This window comes from Pecten maximus, chromosome 12 (assembly GCF_902652985.1).
Source record: "Pecten maximus chromosome 12, xPecMax1.1, whole genome shotgun sequence".
Classification (NCBI taxonomy): Eukaryota; Metazoa; Mollusca; class Bivalvia; order Pectinida; family Pectinidae; genus Pecten; species Pecten maximus.
The window spans coordinates 17,832,509-17,851,862 of record NC_047026.1 but is presented as its reverse complement, the minus strand read 5'-3'; the positions used below and the strand labels follow the sequence as shown (position 1 = coordinate 17,851,862).

Sequence of the window (19,354 nt, the reverse complement as noted above, 5' to 3'; positions counted from 1 at the left end):
AATTATATACTGAACCTGAAACGCAACATCTCAATATGACCACTGAGAACATGTACTCGTATCCCTATTCTTGGCATCGTCCAGGCGAAAGTTCAGACACCCTGATAACGATAGCATGTGTTATTACAGTCTGAATGATGGGAGGACACGAGGCGATGTATCAACCACACTTTACTAGCAGACACGAAATCATCAAACTACCAAAGGAAAATGAAAAATAAGAAGTGCGTATCATATGCTGGTATTATTGCAATGTGATTGTGTGCGAGATGTTTTTGATTGGCCAATCCAATATATTGGTAGTCATCACGAGGACGGTCCTTATAGGCCTAGTGTCTATACTGTATATAAACTTTTATCCTGCAACTGCCACCGCATTGTCGGATTTACACCCACCATATATATATATTTGCTGTACGACAGTGACGGAAAACAGCTGTATTTTGGAATCTTAGCATGTGCGTCAATTCGACTGACCTACTTCAATGTGAAATAACGTTTAAAATGCGAACATATTTCTGTCATTTTTGACACTGTTTCACTTCAAAATGATTATTTTTGATGATTATTTTTATTACTGTTGCAGGATACAAATAGAATACATGGTCAGTGTCTTAAAATATAAGCTGTATTTTTGGCTCGGGGCAGAAAGACAAAAGTGGCTCGCCAAGGCTCGCCACTTTTGTCTTTCTTGACCCTCGCCAAAATACAGCTTATATATTAACACACTGACCATGTATTCACTATATATATGTATGGATCGTGGGTTGGGAATTTTTGCGAAACTCCATTTACCTCCTTTTTTTTAAACTCATATGTTTCTGATCTTTCTTTATCTTTTATTGAAGTCAAGGAGGAATGGAGCTCACAACGACGTAATCGGTGGATGGTAGATGCTTTTACGCAATGATTTAAACTGGTAAGTAAATTTACATCTCTTTCAGTAAAACCGTTTCAAAAGAGGAATCTGTCGAATATCGATAACGGTTTGCGGTTAAACTGTTACGTTTGAAATAGCCGATATATAAACAAAATTCGTACTCTAACCCGAAACCAGTAAAACGTTAGAAAGAAAACGTACTATGAGATTAATACCCTGCTGGACCCGTATTAATGAAAACATTTTCATGATCAAGCACGAGATTTGTGGTTAACCCAACTTCCTTTAAACTCATGATCACTTACTTGAAGTATTTCCGATTTTTTTTTCAAATCTATCAAAGTATTTGAGTCTGAGCACTAAATGTGTATTTGAGCTTGAGAATAGTTTCATGAATACATATCCAGGTGTTCCAGGGGGTGTAGCGTTTTCTGTTTCATTTACGACACACTCCATGTAATTCCAATCCATGCTATTTATATCGATATCCCCTCGACATCCTTGTTCATACATACTATATACATTTGTCAAATATATTTACTAATCCAGTTACATTTGTGTGCTTCGAGGTGCTAATCAACGAGCACTGGTGTGAACTTGCTTGTTAAATCTACATATCATAGTATTCCCGAATTCACTTACGAAAAAAAGAAGAGAAAACAATTCTGAAATAAGAACGGCACCATATTAAAGTCTATAAAACATAGGTAGCCATCAGCTATTTTTAGTAGCTTGATGCTGACATGTTTCGGTTAAAAGATATCTGGTTTGTGAATTAATATTGTAAATGGACAAATGCTAGTAAGTCTAGTTACATAAGTTCTCATTATTCTTCCATTAACATTCAAAATCAACGTTTAAATGTAGAACACATTCATGATACATAAAATCAGTTGTCATTAAAGGTATAATTTTAAGGTTCAATTCATCGATCAAAAAAGAAAACCTGGTTTGAAAAGAGTATTTGCTATATACCAAATAAGGTTTGCTATAATACAAATGATTATTTTCTTATAAAGAGCCTTCTTAAACATACTGCTCCTCTCCCAAATGATCTAATCTTTAACTGTTAAAGAGATTTATTCACCGCTTTGGACTGCATGCAGACAGGACAATGTTGCAGATAATTTTATTCAACCATTGATCCCAGCCATTATTAAAGTCATAAACAAGAAAACAAACGAGGCGCGAGAGATATGTATGATGGTTTTATTCAAAAGTGAAATTCCCAACAAATTATGTTTTATAAATGGTACATAAGTCCTGAGCATAAAAGCAAAGCTTTGAACAAATTGGAGTTAGTTGTGTTCACGACAATTAAGGTGGATCTAATCAGCAAGCATGTATTGACTACTAAAATCTATCAGTGTCACTATAAGTATAAATGTTTAAATCTTTGCATTGTTTTGCAATAAAATACTCTATTTATTAACAGCGTGTTGAAAGAGATTTGTTACTGAAACTGTAAATAAAAACAAACTATTATCATCCAATGTAATGTAGGAAAATATATCAGCCACTTTAAGACTAGAATGAATGGATTTAACTAAAACTAGTGACTTTATTAAAACCTAATAAAATAGATAAAGACCATTACAATATAATCTGTGAACTAAACAAGTCATGTATGGTGATATAAAAGAAAAAATACCAACAAAATGTACAAAAATGACAATAATGTTGTTAGCACCAAAACATTAAGTGATATCAATATTTTGATCTGATGTTAATATGTATTAACCTAAAAATGTTGCTTATGGACATTTGGCGAGGTCAATATGTTGTTGCACCGATCTGATAGAATCAAATGAATTATATTCTACCAGGTCGTTATAACAGCAGAGTGATCAAAGGTCCTTAATTTTTATATTTGATATGGAACTTGCTTGTTTGCAAACGGATGGAATTGCATCAAAAGTTATCTTGATAACAGGAAAATTACATTGGTTACAATAATTATGACGTCATAAACGCAATATCAATTCAGTGTTTTCAAAATTAGAAACAACCGGGCCCTGGTCAATATCTCACAATACTAACCTTCGGGTAACCATGTTTTAGCCAATGAGAAATGAGGAAAATCGGACGATATCTAATATATGATATCACATAGTCTAGAAATGTTTCTAGTACTGACGTTAAACAACTTGTTATGAAGGAATGTCTTTGTTAAATTGTGGTATCGTTCACGCCTAATACAACTTAACTGTCACAACTTGAAACGCAATGTACGTTGTAGCATTGCAGCCTGTCCATTTCAAAAATAACAAAATAAAGTTATAAATAACACACATTTAAACATTATATAGTATATGCTATTAATAATTCTATTAATCAAGAGGAACACAGATACTAGATCTAAATTAGATCTATGGAGATTGCATTTTAACTGCTTAACACACTATATAAGGAAGTCGTAGCCGTACTGATTTATCAGGGTAGGGAACTGGTCACCATGACCACATCGTCATCTATATCTTAAAGGTACTCCGCCGCCGACAAAGAGTGATATTATAAGATTGATTGAAAACAAGAATACTGTTGTAGTTTTGATACAATACCTAAAACTAAACCCTTTACACTATCACCACCCTCCAAAAGTTACATACTGTTACATACTTTACACTTTCACCACCCTCCAAAAGTTACATACTTTACACTATCACCACCCTCCAAAAGTTACATACTTTACACCGTTACCACCCTCCAAACGTTACATACTTTACACTATCACCACAGTCCAAAAGTTACATACTGTTACATTCTTTACACTATTACCGCGCTCCAGAAATACCAGCTTTACACTATTACCATCCTCCAAAAGCTACATACTTTACACTATTACCATCCTCCAAAAGCTACATACTTTACACTATTACCGCGCTCAAAAAAATACCAGGTTTACACTATTATCATCCCCCAAAAGCTACATACTTTACACTATTACCATCCTCCAAAAGTTACATACTTAACACTTTTCAGCTTTCCAAAAGCTGTATATTTTACATTATTACCATCCTCCAAAAGCTACATACTTTACACTACTACCGTGCTCAAAAAAATACCAGGTTTACACTATTATCATCCCCCAAAAGCTACATACTTAACACTATTACCATCCTCCAAAAGCTACATACTTCACACTATTACCGCTCTCCAAAGGTTACTAACTTAACACGATTACCATCCTCTAAAAGTTACATACTTTACACTTTTACCACCCTCCAAAAGCTACATACTTTACACTTTTACCGCTCTCCAAAAGTTACATAATTAACCCTATTACCGCCCTAAAACAATTCATCCAACTTTACACTATTACCACATTCCAAAAGCTACATACTTTACACTATTACCACATTCCAAAAGCTACATACTTTACACTATTACCACATTCCAAGCGATCATTCGTTTTTATGGGCGCCTCTGTATACAATGTACATTTTTTTGGCGTGAAGCAGTCGCCGAGGTAACATCTTTTATCAAATGCTTCAACACATAAAGCTCAGTGTTTATCCAAGTACACACACATTTATTCATAGTATGATGCGAGACAGACGGGATTTCCTTATGTTGATTATTAATGCTCTCTCAGATATATGTACACAAAGTTAAATATCAGAACAGTAAGACTTCCGTGTCGAACACCATAGCCTAGGATACAAAGGTTTATCACACCATGTTAAAAACACGTTTGTTCTAAGATATCACTATTTAAACCACAAAAGACAAGCGCTCATCGGACCATATAAAAAAGTGCATCACACGATCTCACTATTAAAAGCAGAGAAGACAAACGCTCCTCGCACCACGGTCAGCACAGGTCCAGATAGCTGAATATGCAACACATTATAATTAAAATTTTCAATGCATATCTACTTATGGCATGCAATTAAATATTTCTTCTCACATGTACAAATTACCTCTTGTGAAAAGGAAAGTTTGATCAGTTTGGTTCATGAGATTCATGAATTGATTTTGCACGTTTTTAATCTGTTAATCAATTTTCTTATTGTGTGCGTTCGATTCCCTTACAGTTTGTCACGTGGGGATAATTTACACGATATACATAATAAGAGATTTTTATATGAATTTCATATTTATTATTGCTCTGAGCTAACACACCCTATTGATAAGGAAATAGAGTTGTAAAAGATTCAACTTATAAACAATATTAAAAAGAAAAACTATTTACTCATTGAGCTTAAATTCATTTGCATAAGATAGTTATATCAATAGTTGTGTGTTAATGTATATTCGATTTTTGCAATATTCAATGTGTTTAGCTTGAAATGAAACACTGAAAAGTGACGGACATGGTCAATCCTTCGCGGTATTTCTATCCTCAGCTAAGTGGCACTTCGAGCATGGCATCAAAGTTGGCAAAGAGACATAAAGGCAAGATATGTTATGTAAAAGTGTTGCTTATATTAAAATTAGTCATCATATAATTAGACACACAATTGATGCGTTTCGAGAAATTTGCAAAACTACGAATATAAACTATACATGTACCATCATATGGAATTTTTGAACAGTCCTTCATAGAAGAAGTTTAAAAGATAACAATGACAATAATAAAAATGGTTTTCTAGAATAACGTGACAGTTGCTATGACTACGGAGATTTACAATCAAAGGGACCGTTGATAAATGTAATAAAATACCTACATGACAAAATGCAAAATAATCTTTAAATCCATTTGCCACCTGAAATAGTAAAATACGCAATGAGAGCTTTTTCGACAACATCTATATCAATATAGATTAAATTAAACTGTTTGAATTAAATTACATATATATTTATTAGATTTAATTGGTAGATTTTTGTCACTTTTGTCTTAGTAAATGTAGACATAAACTGATCTCTGTCATCCGGTTTCGCTAGAGCCCAAAATGACCTGAAGCCGATGTCATGAAGATTTCGTAACACTAGGAGTCTTTGGTGGTATTGGTCTCCTCCATCATCAACATCACCATGCAGCTCCAACAGTAGCTGCTTTACTTGTCTAAGTAAACCTGAACTGATTAATGAGGGCAACACTTTCCACTCGGAAGAGTCTATGTCAATTCTTAGCACGTCAAGCTGCTTCTGAAAATGAATATGTTATTGTTAATTATATGAATAATGAAGAACATGTTCTAATCGTATATTGTCTTCGCACCTTCGAGGTATTAAAGGCGAACTTGAACGCATCCATTTACATATTTAATCAGTTAGGCTGAAATCTGTTTGAGAATTACAAAATCATTATAGTCCAAACTTTCTGACGCGACTTTTATACTAACGTGCATTTTCTTTAACAAAGACACATGAAAAATCCCTGAATTTCGAATTTCTATGACATATTTCAGGGGCATACAGAATATATCTCTGTCTATCTGAAACTCACTAGAACACAGATTTTTTGAAGATAGTATGATCGAGCGTCAATGAGATATATGAAATTCTCGACATTTCTTGCTAGTCCCTATCTATGAAGTTAATTATGCAGCCTATCTATTCATATACATGTACATTATTGAATATGTAAAAACAAATCTTACATTCAAATGCCGTAATTTTTTCTTGATTGTTTTTAATGTTACACCGGTCCATATCTGTCCATCTGGTCTCCGGATGTTTGTATTTCTATCCCAGAGTGCACCACTATGGTAGATAACTGCTCCTGCCCTGTTGTTACTCGGTACCATGTCGCTGTCAACAGACAAAATCATGTTGACATTCTCATGACAAGGCCCGCCAAATCACTCATATATGGCGATGCATGTCATGGTGATTTGTGTATTAGCAAGGGAATTATACTTTCTCATTTTTGATTTTTATAACATTTTTATTTTCTACATTTTGTATTCGCCTATTGGTCGAATGGGTCATTTGAAAATTAAACTGATGCTATACATATAGTTATATACGTATTTACTTTCATAGCTTTCCTACAAGGACAAAACGTTGATGCGTTATTTGTTGAGTTTAGTTATTTTTTATTCACTGGTATTGTTTTCTACGGTAACTACCCACTTGTGTAAGAAATGATGCTAAACAACTCTTGTACGAAAGATGCGAATCCATTTGAGTACTAAAATTTGCCAATTCTCTTGTGTACGAAAAGCTGCTTATCCATATACACGTACTGTTAGTTGATAATCCAATTTTGTATTAGACCAATAATTGCATGCCATTACAAAAGTTTCTAACTCACATATCGGTTTTGCGAATCCATTTTTACCTCCAGGTGAAATTTGGTCAACAAGTCAGCTTGTTTGACTTAATATAACAGGTAAGCACAAATGTTACATTTTTAGAATTATTTTGGGGGAGGGCGTGTAATTACCTGGTACCGTTGCCGTTAGATTTTGTATTTTGATATCTGGAACAAACGAAAAGACGTTAAATCAAAAGAAGTTTTACCAAAACTATAATTTATACTGCCATCCATTTTGTGTAATGAGTAAGTATGTTGTAGACTGTATAGATATATATACATGTAGTGCATGTGATAAAACGGATATCCTATTGGCTTCCATTTTAGATATTACATTTATGGATGCATATTTTTCATTAAACTTTGACAAATCTTATTAAAATGGAAGTTTCTAATATTCAGTTCTATTATTTGTGCTTGAGTTAAGATAATAAAATACCTTATACTTTTATTTGTTAGCTACCACACTACCCATAACCTTTCTGTATTTTGAGTGTCTTATATATGTAGATATATTACCTTGGATCGAAACTATGTACTTCACATCCAAAGTGATTGGCCATTGCACTGTCGAACGCCCAATCATCGGCGGATCTATAGTGATACAAGAGTTTGTTAGATTATATGATTTACATATCCATCATAGACAGATCTAAGCCAGAGAATTAAGACAGCAAACATTTACATGTGTTAAGTCTTGATTTATTGTACAATAACCTTAACCGTATGTATGTTAAAAGTAAGTTAAAATGTTAAGATAACGAATATTTTCCATAAAAACGAGAGAGAGAGAGAATACCGACATAATAACGAAACTATAATACAGGCTCAGATTCGATTAAAAGAGGGGAAAATATAAACAACAAAAAATGAAATAAAAATGAAATAAAAAAACAAAACAAAAATGAATAAAACGCGACTAAGAGCGGAAGAATAAGCGTCTTCTGCTTCATCGACGACACACGCCATACAAATCTAGGTCACGACGACACCCGCCATACAAATCTAGGTCACGACGACACCTGCCATACAAATCCAGGTCACGACGACACCCGCCATACAAATCTAGGTCACGACCACACCCGCCATACAAATCTAGGTCACGACCACACCCGCAATACAAATCCAGGTCACGACCACACCCGCCATACAAATCTAGGTCACGACGACACTCGCCATACAAATCTAGGTCACGACGACACCCGCCATACAAATCTAGGTCACGACGACACCTGCCATACAAATCTAGGTCACGACGATACCCGCCATACAAATCTAGGTCACGGCGACACCCGCCATACAAATCTAGGTCACGACCACACCTGCCATACAAATCTAGGTCACGACCACACCCGCCATACAAATCCAGGTCACGACCACACCCGCCATACAAATCTAGGTCACGACCACACCCGCCATACAAATCTAGGTCACGACCACACCTGCCATACAAATCTAGGTCAAATCCGGGTTAAGTAACAATCTCAAATGAGTGGTGACAACGGAATAACTAGGCATACCAAATTTTTGCAAATAGCAACAAACACGTCTGACGTCGACAACTCATATTATCTAATCAGTCGATACAGTTGGTTTAAGTTCTATATTCAAGACTCAAATGAGTACACGAGACAGGGCACTAAAACTATACATAGCGAGCTACTCAACCAAACGAGTACACGAGACAGGACACACTGGGACTATACATAGCGAGCTACTTACCCAAACGAGTACACGAGACAGGACACACTGGGACTATACATAGCGAGCTACTCAACCAAACGAGTACACGAGACAGGACACACTGGGACTATACATAGCGAGCTACTCACCCAAACGAGTACACGAGACAGGACACACTGGGACTATACATAGCGAGCTACTCACCCAAACGGTTACACGAGACAGGACACACTGGGACTATACATAGCGAGCTACTCACTCAAACGAGTACACGAGACAGGACACACTGGGACTATACATAGCGAGCTACTCTCTCAAACGAGTACACGAGACAGGACACACTGGGACTATACATAGCGAGCTACTCACCCAAACGAATATATGAGACATGGCACACTGGGACTATACATAGTGAGCTACTCACCCAAACGAATATATGAGACATGGCACACTGGGACTATACATAGTGAGCTACTCAACCAAACGAGTACACGAGACAGGACACACTGGGACTATACATAGCGAGCTACTCACCCAAACGAATATATGAGACATGGCACACTGGGACTATACATAGCGAGCTACTCACCCAAACGAGTACACGAGACAGGACACATTGGGACTATACATAGTGAGCTACTCAACCAAACGAGTACACGAGACAGGACACTGGGACTATACATAGCGAGCTACTCACCCAAACGAGTACACGAGACAGGACACACTGGGACTATACATAGCGAGCTACTCACCCAAACGAGTACACGAGACAGGACACACTGGGACTATACATAGCGAGCTACTCAACCAAACGAGTACACGAGACAGGACACACTGGGACTATACATAGTGAGCTACTCACCCAAACGAGTACACGAGACAGGACACACTGGGACTATACATAGCGAGCTACTCAACCAAACGAGTACACGAGACAGGACACACTGGGACTATACATAGCGAGCTACTCAACCAAACGAGTACACGAGACAGGACACACTGGGACTATACATAGTGAGCTACTCACCCAAACGAGTACACGAGACAGGACACACTGGGACTATACATAGCGAGCTACTCACTCAAACGAGTACACGAGACAGGACACACTGGGACTATACATAGCGAGCTACTTACTCAAACGAGTACACGAGACAGGACACACTGGGACTATACATAGCGAGCTACTCACCCAAACGAGTACACGAGACAGGACACACGGGGACTATACATAGCGAGCTACTCAACCAAACGAGTACACGGGACAGGACGCTGGGACTATACATAGTGAGCTACTCACCCAAACGAGTACACGAGACAGGACACACTGGGACTATACATAGCGAGCTACTCAACCAAACGAGTACACGAGACAGGACACACTGGGACTATACATAGCGAGCTACTCACCCAAACGAGTACACGAGACAGGACACACTGGGACTATACATAGCGAGCTACTCACCCAAACGAATATATGAGACATGGCACAGTGGGACTGTACGGTTTGTCTGCACAAACTTCCCAACCACCTCTCCCGTGGCTGCCCATTGGGGATAGCTTCTTACAAAAGGTCTGTGTCGTCAAAAGATATCTTCACAGAAGGGGAAAAAGCAATGCATCTTTATAAGTACTACCATGGATTATGATTTTAATGTATGCTGTAAAATGTGTTGTTAAATTGTATGGCAATGAATATACATTTATCTCATTGATTTAAATTGGTAATTGAAATTCGTACTTACAAGGTATGAATCACCGATAGGCCATACATGATTACGAGTAAAGTGACAGTACAACTAAGTACTGCATGATTTTCATTACCAAACAACAAAAAATAAAAATGTTAACAGAAATTATATTATTCTTTAACTGTTATAAATGTTTTAAAACTATCACCGGTAGACACAGTTTCGTCAATTTCGTCAGATCATGTTGGCCCAGACACGACTATATTTGAGGGGATTTATTGATGCCTTTGTGTAGCTATTATTTTTCTATCCACAAGCAGGAATTAAATAGGATATCACGAGTGTGGGTCATCAACTATTGTTTAAAGTATTCAATTCTAGTGTAGAAAAGAAAGAGGAATTAATTAAAAAATGTACGTACTTTCCTAAAACATTTCGATTTTATTAGTTATTTTTGAGTCAGTTCGTGTGGTATTATTAATCTGATTTTGGCTGTAACTTTCTAGTAATTCATATACTATATATATTACAGGTGTTATGTAGAGTATTGGAAATAAATATCAAATAATTATCAAATAAATATCAAATTTCGGTTCGATAGTGACTTTTGGGGTCTGGCGTCATTTTATAAGAATAATAGCTAACGACAATTTCCATATAAAATAAAAGAAATACCAATATGCATCATGTATTTTATATCGCCTGTGGTGATAACCGCTAAATATAGCTGTAGTAATAATATGGTATGTTTACCTGTAGTAATGATATGGTATAATTAACTGTAGTAATGATATGGCATATATACCTGTAGTAATGGTATGGTATAGTTACCTGTAGTAATGTTATCGTATGTTTACCTGTAGTAATGATATGGTATATTTACCTGTAGTAATGATATGGTATGTTTACCTGTAGTAATGATATGGTATGTTTACCTGTAGTAATGATATGGTATGTTTACCTGTAGTAATGATATGGTATATTTACCTGTAGTAATGATATGGTATACTTACCTGTAGTAATGATATGGTATATTTACCTGTAGTAATGATATGGTATATTTACCTGTAGTAATTATATGATATATTTACCTGTAGTAATGATACGGTATATTTACCTGTAGTAATGATATGGTATATTACCTGTAGTAATGGTATGGTATAATTACCTGTAGTAATGATATGATATATTTACATGTAGTTATGATATGGTATATTTACCTGTAGTAATGATATGATATATTTACCTGTAGTAATGATATGGTCTATTTACCTGTAGTAATGATATGGTATGTTTACCTGTAGTAATGATATGGTCTATTTACCTGTAGTAATGCTATGGTATGTTTACCTGTAGTAATGATATGGTATAATTACCTGTAGTAATGATATGATATATTTACCTGTAGTAATGATATGGTCTATTTACCTGTAGTAATGATATGATATATTTACCTGTAGTAATGATATGGTATATTACCTGTAGTAATGATATGGTATAATTACCTGTAGTAATGATAATGATATATTTACCTGTAGTAATGATATGGTATGTTTACCTGTAGTAATGGTATGGTATAATTACCTGTAGTAATGATATGGTATATATACCTGTAGTAATGGTATGGTATATTTACCTGTAGTAATGGTATGGTATATTTACCTGTAGTAATGATATGTTATATTACCTGTAGTAATGATATGGTATATTACCTGTAGTAATGATATGGTATATTTACCTGTAGTAATGATATGGTATATTTACCTGTAGTAATGATATGGTATATTTACCTGTAGTAATGATATGGTATGTTTACCTGTAGTAATGATATGGTATGTTTACCTGTAGTAATGATATGGTATATTTACCTGTAGTTATGATATGATATATTTACTCGTAGTAATGATATGGTCTATTTACCTGTAGTAATGATATGATATATTTACCTGTAGTAATGATATGGTATAATTACCTGTAGTAATGATATGGTATATAACCTGTAGTAATGGTATGGTATAATTACCTGGAGTAATGATATGGTCTATTTACCTGTAGTAATGATATGATATATTTACCTGTAGTAATGATATGATATAATTACCTGTAGTAATGGTATGGTATAGTCACCTGTAGTAATGTTATCGTATGTTTACCTGTAGTAATGATATGGTATATTTACCTGTAGTAATGATATGGTATGTTTACCTGTAGTAATGATATGGTATGTTTACCTGTAGTAATGATATGGTATGTTTACCTGTAGTAATGATATGGTATGTTTACCTGTAGTAATGATATGGTATATTTACCTGTAGTAATGATATGGTATATTTACCTGTAGTAATGATATGGTATATTTACCTGTAGTAATGATATGGTATATTACCTGTAGTAATGGTATGGTATAATTACCTGTAGTAATGATATGATATATTTACCTGTAGTAATGATATGGTATATTTACCTGTAGTAATGATATGATATATTTACCTGTAGTAATGATATGGTCTATTTACCTGTAGTAATGATATGGTATGTTTACCTGTAGTAATGATATGGTATAATTACCTGTAGTAATGATATGGTATATTTACCTGTAGTAATGATATGGTATATTTACCTGTAGTAATGATATGATATATTTACCTGTAGTAATAATATGGTCTATTTACCTGTAGTAATGATATGATATATTTACCTGTAGTAATGATATGGTATATTACCTGTAGTAATTATATGGTATAATTACCTGTAGTAATGATAATGATGTATTTACCTGTAGTAATGATATGGTATGTTTACCTGTAGTAATGGTATGGTATAATTACCTGTAGTAATGATATGGTATATTTACCTGTAGTAATGGTATGGTATATTTACCTGTAGTAATGGTATGGTATATTTACCTGTAGTAATGATATGGTATATTTACCTGTAGTAATGATATGGTATATTTACCTGTAGTAATGATATGGTATATTTACCTGTAGTAATGATATGGTATATTTACCTGTAGTAATGATATGGTATGTTTACCTGTAGTAATGATATGGTATATTCACCTGTAGTTATGATATGATATATTTACCCGTAGTAATGATATGGTCTATTTATCTGTAGTAATGATATGATATATTTACCTGTAGTAATGATATGGTATAATTACCTGTAGTAATGATATGGTATATTACCTGTAGTAATGGTATGGTATATTTACCTGTAGTAATGATATGGTCTATTTACCTGTAGTAATGATATGGTATATTACTTGTAGTAATGATATGATATATTTACCTGTAGTAATGATATGGTATATTACCTGTAGTAATGGCATGGTATATTTACCTGTAGTAATGATATGGTATATTACCTGTAGTAATGATATGGTATATTTACCTGTAGAAATGATATGGTATATTACCTGTACTAATGGTATGGTATATTTACCTGTAGTAATGATATGGTATATTACCTGTAGTAATGATATGATATATTTTCCTGTAGTAATGATATGATATATTTACCTGTAGTAATGATATTGTATATTACCTGTAGTAATGATATGATATATTTACCTGTAGTAATGATATGGTATATTACCTGTAGTAATGATATGGTATGTTTACCTGTAGTAATGATATGATATATTTTCCTGTAGTAATGATATGGTATAATTACCTGTAGTAATGATATGGTATATAACCTGTAGTAATGGTATGGTATATTTACCTGTAATAATGATATGGTATATTTACCTGTAGTAATGATATGGTATATTACCTGTAGTAATGGTATGGTATATTTACCTGTAGTAATGACAATGATATATTTACCTGTGATAAAACCTGTTGAGTTGGTTAGAGGTAAGGTTACCAAGATATGTTTCTGAAGGTATCACTAGAGGTGCTTTCACTTGGGAAGGTAGCATCTGTGGGTAAGGAAACGCGAAAACTGTAAAAATTCTGGTATCTATTTATAGTAAAAATGACAACTTTACAAGTGACAACCGTTCCAAGGATAGCATCAAAGTTGCTATATATAGGGGGGAAAGGGATCAGCTTTCTAATGACAAACAGAGAGTGGAATTTGTAATCACCAATGAAGGTATGAAATGGAATTCTCGAAACATTCATCAGCGACAGAACTAGAGGGGAATGTATGATGCAGTTTATTCCTTAATCGACATACACGATTCATTATCTGATGCTGAAAATGCACTCCGTGACCCTAATCATTACACGCAAATTTACCGACTATAGGTTCTCTTCGCCTGTTGGAGATAATTTATCAAAGTTCGACTTGTGTATACACTATTTGACGCTTTTGGGGCCCTGCAACCAGATCCCTCACCGATTCCTCACTCGGGTGCTGGAGGATCAGTAACTTGTCGAATATAAATTATACTTCCATTGCGGTATACGATTATTGATGACAAGTTATTTTGGGGACGGTTAATTAAGTTTTGGATCAGATTCTCAGGCATTTGATATCATATTTGACCACACGTACATTAAGGCGTCGTGACCTACTTTTCAGTTTCCAATTGATTTTTCCTTAAACTTTGGTTCCAATGTTGAATTGGTATGAGCTTAAAATACAATTTTTATTTAGCATTCCTTAACTTTGACACCCCAAATTTTCTTACTTTCCAGATCTGATATTTTCAATAGCATACTACATGATCATGCAAAATATATTATCCATTAAAGGCCGTGGAATGGAAATAATTGACACTTTTTTAAAATATAAATTATTGCAATTCTACTTTTGTATTTTGTAAAAAACATTTTTTAGAAAAATATAAAAATATCAAGGCACCTTTGTTACACGCACTTACCATACTGAGGGTCACACATCCGGGTCTTGGTGTTTTGTCACAATGCGTGCACTGAGTGTTCCGAGTGCGGTGGAATATTCGATATCCTTGGTGGAGTAGGTCTCTTTGTAAAGCCAGTCTGTCCTGGTACTGTTTGGCATTCAAATTTCCCTCCATGTCGCCATGAAAAGTTACTAATAGTTGTTTGATTCGATTAACGACACCCAAAGACATCATTCTTTGCAGCAAAATGGCTTCCGAGTCGTCCACGTCAACAGCGAATATATCTATACTTTTGTGCTATAAAGGTAAGGATAAAACATTCTGATATATGTAATGTAATGTATATGTAATAGGGGGAGGGGGAGGGGGGTCTCAAAAGCTGTGTAAATTAGCAGAGATATGTATACACATATCATTCTCTGTACCGATTCGTACGGTACATGTGCCCTGTCTGGTGCCTGAGGTATTGCCTGTGTAGAGTAACACAAAGTCGTCGGTTATGCTCCTGCGACTTCTCGGGAATTTTCGTATGCAAAATGATCATGCAACATGCATAACTTCAATCCTACCTTGAGTAGCAGGTAAGAAAAGAGAATTTCATACGAATATACTTATTTATTACATTTTTACCAGTGAAATATCAAAAATTATTCATTCTATAAAAGTGATATTTTTCACTAGTGACAAATGTCATATTTTTCACTAGTGACAAATATCATATTTTTCACTAGTGACAAATATCATATTTTTCACTAGTGAAAAATATCACTTTTGCTGATTTGACCAATCAAATCAATGATTAGAAAATACCAAGATAATTGACCAATCAGAAAGCCCGACATATATGTCAGCACCTGGACAGGGGAAACTATTTTTTTGTTTACGAATTATCGCTGTAGTCCTAGTTAGCATACGGGGTAGGGTTTTTATTGATAAAAAATGTAATAAACAGAATATCTAACAGTGTCTTCAGTAATATCAAATATATTTCACGAGTGGGGCTAATATTTTGATATTTTTCACGAGTGCGCAGCTACACTGTTAGATATCCTCTATATTTTATAAAAAAATATTCAAGCACAATCGCAGTTTTCCCGAAAGCTAGCTAGCGTCATGGTAACTCTAGACTCACCTTGTCACTGATCTGCCTCAGCGTGTTTTCGTTGCAGTCCCTGAATATAATTGAAAATATAAAATAGTTACATTTTGTATTTGTACATATAGTTCAATATTATTATGATGTTAATTATTTCTAATGCGTCATTTGATGTTCCCTGTGTCGTTTGCCGCATCTGATATACAACAGACAGAATTTGAGAGCATGCTAAAATGTCAACAGCTGTTTTAGAAGATTAGTATACAATATATGTCCTTATCTTACAGCACTGGATTAAATAACTAGTATTTTCTAAACGTTTCCGATATAACACTTAGAAACATTATAAAAATTCGTTACTTTTTCCAATCGGATACTTTCGAGTGTTTCGTTAGGTCCTTTTGTGCATGAACCGAGAATGATGTAATGAAATTAGCAAGAAGGAAAATGGAAGATCCCTCAATGATTTCCAATTTATATGTGTCTACAGAAAATTGTAACATTAGAAGGTACACTGGATGGATCCCCCCCCCCCCCCCCCCCCCCCCCCCCCCCCCCCCCCCCCCCCCCCCCCCCAAAAAAAAAATATTTGAAGTGTAGATCCCCTTGGTCCCTTTCTCTGCCCATTCAATTTTAGGTCCGTCCAAGAAAACAAAATGGCTGACAGACACCCATTTTAAATTTTACTAGTTGAAGTTTGCTATCGTTATTTCTTGAAAAGCACTGCAAAAATATGTTTCGAACATATAAGCTCCCTCTGTTCCCAAGTTATGCTTGTTTAATTTTTGAGACTAAGGTGAAAACAATAATGACTGACTGGTTGCCATTTTGAATGTTGACCATTGACGCAAAATTGTTATCGGCATCTCTCAGAAACTGCTTCATAGATTTTTCTCAAAATTACAAATGATCAATTTGGAGACTTGAAGGAAAACAAAATCGGCTGCCAGACGGCAATGTTGACGTAGATATTTCACTAATACCAAATGCACATTTCCATTGACCGCCAAGTGTTCACAACAGGTGATTTAGAAATGACAGAAGAAGCATGCTATTGTTATTTCCTGACATATCTTTAAAGTCTCATGGCTCTAATTGTGCATGTTTGGGTCGTATCAGAAGAAGAAACGTCCAGACATGTTTTGTGAATACCACATATTGACAGAACAGATGATTATAAAGAGATAACTGGAAGAAAGTACAGAAAAATACAGAAATTATCATATTTCTTTAGAACCAATATACGTCACACAATGGTGGGCGCCAGGATCCCCCTAAGATCTGTTGTACATTATCGTTATGTGAACCTGTTTTGAGTCCTACCTGCAGCTTTCCAATAAGTAAACTACCGTGTTTTGAAATTAGATTTTCATCCACTAATCCGACTATTAGATATTTATTATTTCCATAATTTATTGAAAGCAATTTTTATCAGTTCCTTTCCACGGTTCACGTGCCCTGATGTCACAATAATTGGTTGGAAGAGAGCACTAAAAGTCCTGATACCCCCATATGGAGGTATTTCTATAACGCTTATCATTGTCCACTACGTGTAACGGTCCTAAATCCTCTCCGTATCTGTCCAGTAAGTGTACTGCTGTTTTTTATAATTAGATACTGATCCGATTATCAATACTAGTTCACGGTTCACTTGGCGTAACGCTACAGTATTTGGCCTTGACGGGACTTACTTTTGTTCTATTTTGAAGACCTGGCATCCCCATATAGAGCTGAGTTCCGCCAAAAATGAACTGGGGTTTGGATTACTCCTGTAACACAAAAATATTATCAACATGATTTGTACAGATACAATATTATTATATCCCCTCCGTAAACGTATAGTTCTGTACCATCAGTCATTTCACCCCCTCCGTAAACGTTAAGTTCTGTACCATCAGTCATTTCACCCCCTCCGTTAACGTTTGGTTGTGTACCATCACTCATTTCACCCCCTCCGTTAACGTTTGGTTGTGTACCATCAGTCATTCCACCCGCTCCGTTAATGTTTAGTTCTGTACCATCAGTCATTCCACCCACTCCGTTAACGTTTAGTTCTGTACCATCAGTCATTCCACCCGATCCGTTAATGTTTAGTTCTGTACCATCAGTCATTCCAACCACTCCGTTAATGTTTAGTTCTGTACCATCAAGCATTCCACCCCCTCCGTTAACGTTTGGTTCTATTCCATCAAGCATTCCACCCACTCCGTTAACGTTTAGTTCTGTACCATCAGTCATTCCACCCACTCCGTTAATGTTTAGTTCTGTACCATCAGTCATTCCACCCACTCCGTTAACGTTTGGTTGTGTACCATCAGTCATTCCACCCCCTCCGTTAACGTTTGGTTGTGTACCATCAGTCATTCCATCCCCTCCGTTAACATTTGGTTGTGTACCATCAGTCATTCCATCCCCTCCGTTAACGTTTGGTTGTGTACCATCAGTCATTCCATCCCCTCCGTTAACATTTGGTTGTGTACCATCAGTCATTCCATCCCCTCCGTTAACATTTGGTTGTGTACCATCAGTCAGTCCACCCGCTCCGTTAATGTTTAGTTCTGTACCATCAGTCATTCCACCCCCTCCGTTTACGTTTGGTTGTGTACCATCAGTCATTCCATCCCCTCCGTTAACATTTGGTTGTGTACCATCAGTCAGTCCACCCGCTCCGTTAATGTTTAGTTCTGTACCATCAGTCATTCCATCCCCTCCGTTAACGTTTAGTTCTGTACCATCAGTCATTCCACCCACTCCGTTAATGTTTAGTTCTGTACCATCAGTCATTCCATCCCCTCCGTTAACATTTGGTTGTGTACCATCAGTCATTCCACCCGCTCCGTTAACGTTTGGTTGTGTACCATCAGTCATTCCATCCCCTCCGTTAACATTTGGTTGTGTACCATCAGTCATTCCATCCCCTCCGTTAACGTTTGGTTGTGTACCATCAGTCAGTCCACCCGCTCCGTTAATGTTTAGTTCT

At 35.7% G+C, this 19,354-nt stretch overlaps 1 protein-coding gene across 2 annotated transcripts in view; it reads right to left on the bottom strand.

Annotated features, from left to right (window-relative positions):
- Positions 1-2,070: 2,070 nt before the first annotated feature.
- The window catches only part of LOC117339316, a 36,374-nt gene continuing 19,090 nt past the window's right edge, over positions 2,071-19,354 (bottom strand). For both annotated transcript variants that reach the window (XM_033900844.1, XM_033900843.1), the window contains 9 exons: positions 18,066-18,143; positions 16,411-16,450; positions 15,297-15,575; positions 14,293-14,387; positions 10,234-10,362; positions 7,605-7,679; positions 7,215-7,250; positions 6,427-6,577; positions 2,071-5,971 (listed from right to left, as the gene is read on the bottom strand). In XM_033900844.1, the coding sequence (XP_033756735.1) occupies positions 5,666-5,971; positions 6,427-6,577; positions 7,215-7,250; positions 7,605-7,679; positions 10,234-10,362; positions 14,293-14,387; positions 15,297-15,575; positions 16,411-16,450; positions 18,066-18,143 (1,189 nt within the window). In that variant the 3' untranslated portion in view covers positions 2,071-5,665. The remainder of the gene's footprint in view (positions 5,972-6,426; positions 6,578-7,214; positions 7,251-7,604; positions 7,680-10,233; positions 10,363-14,292; positions 14,388-15,296; positions 15,576-16,410; positions 16,451-18,065; positions 18,144-19,354) is intronic.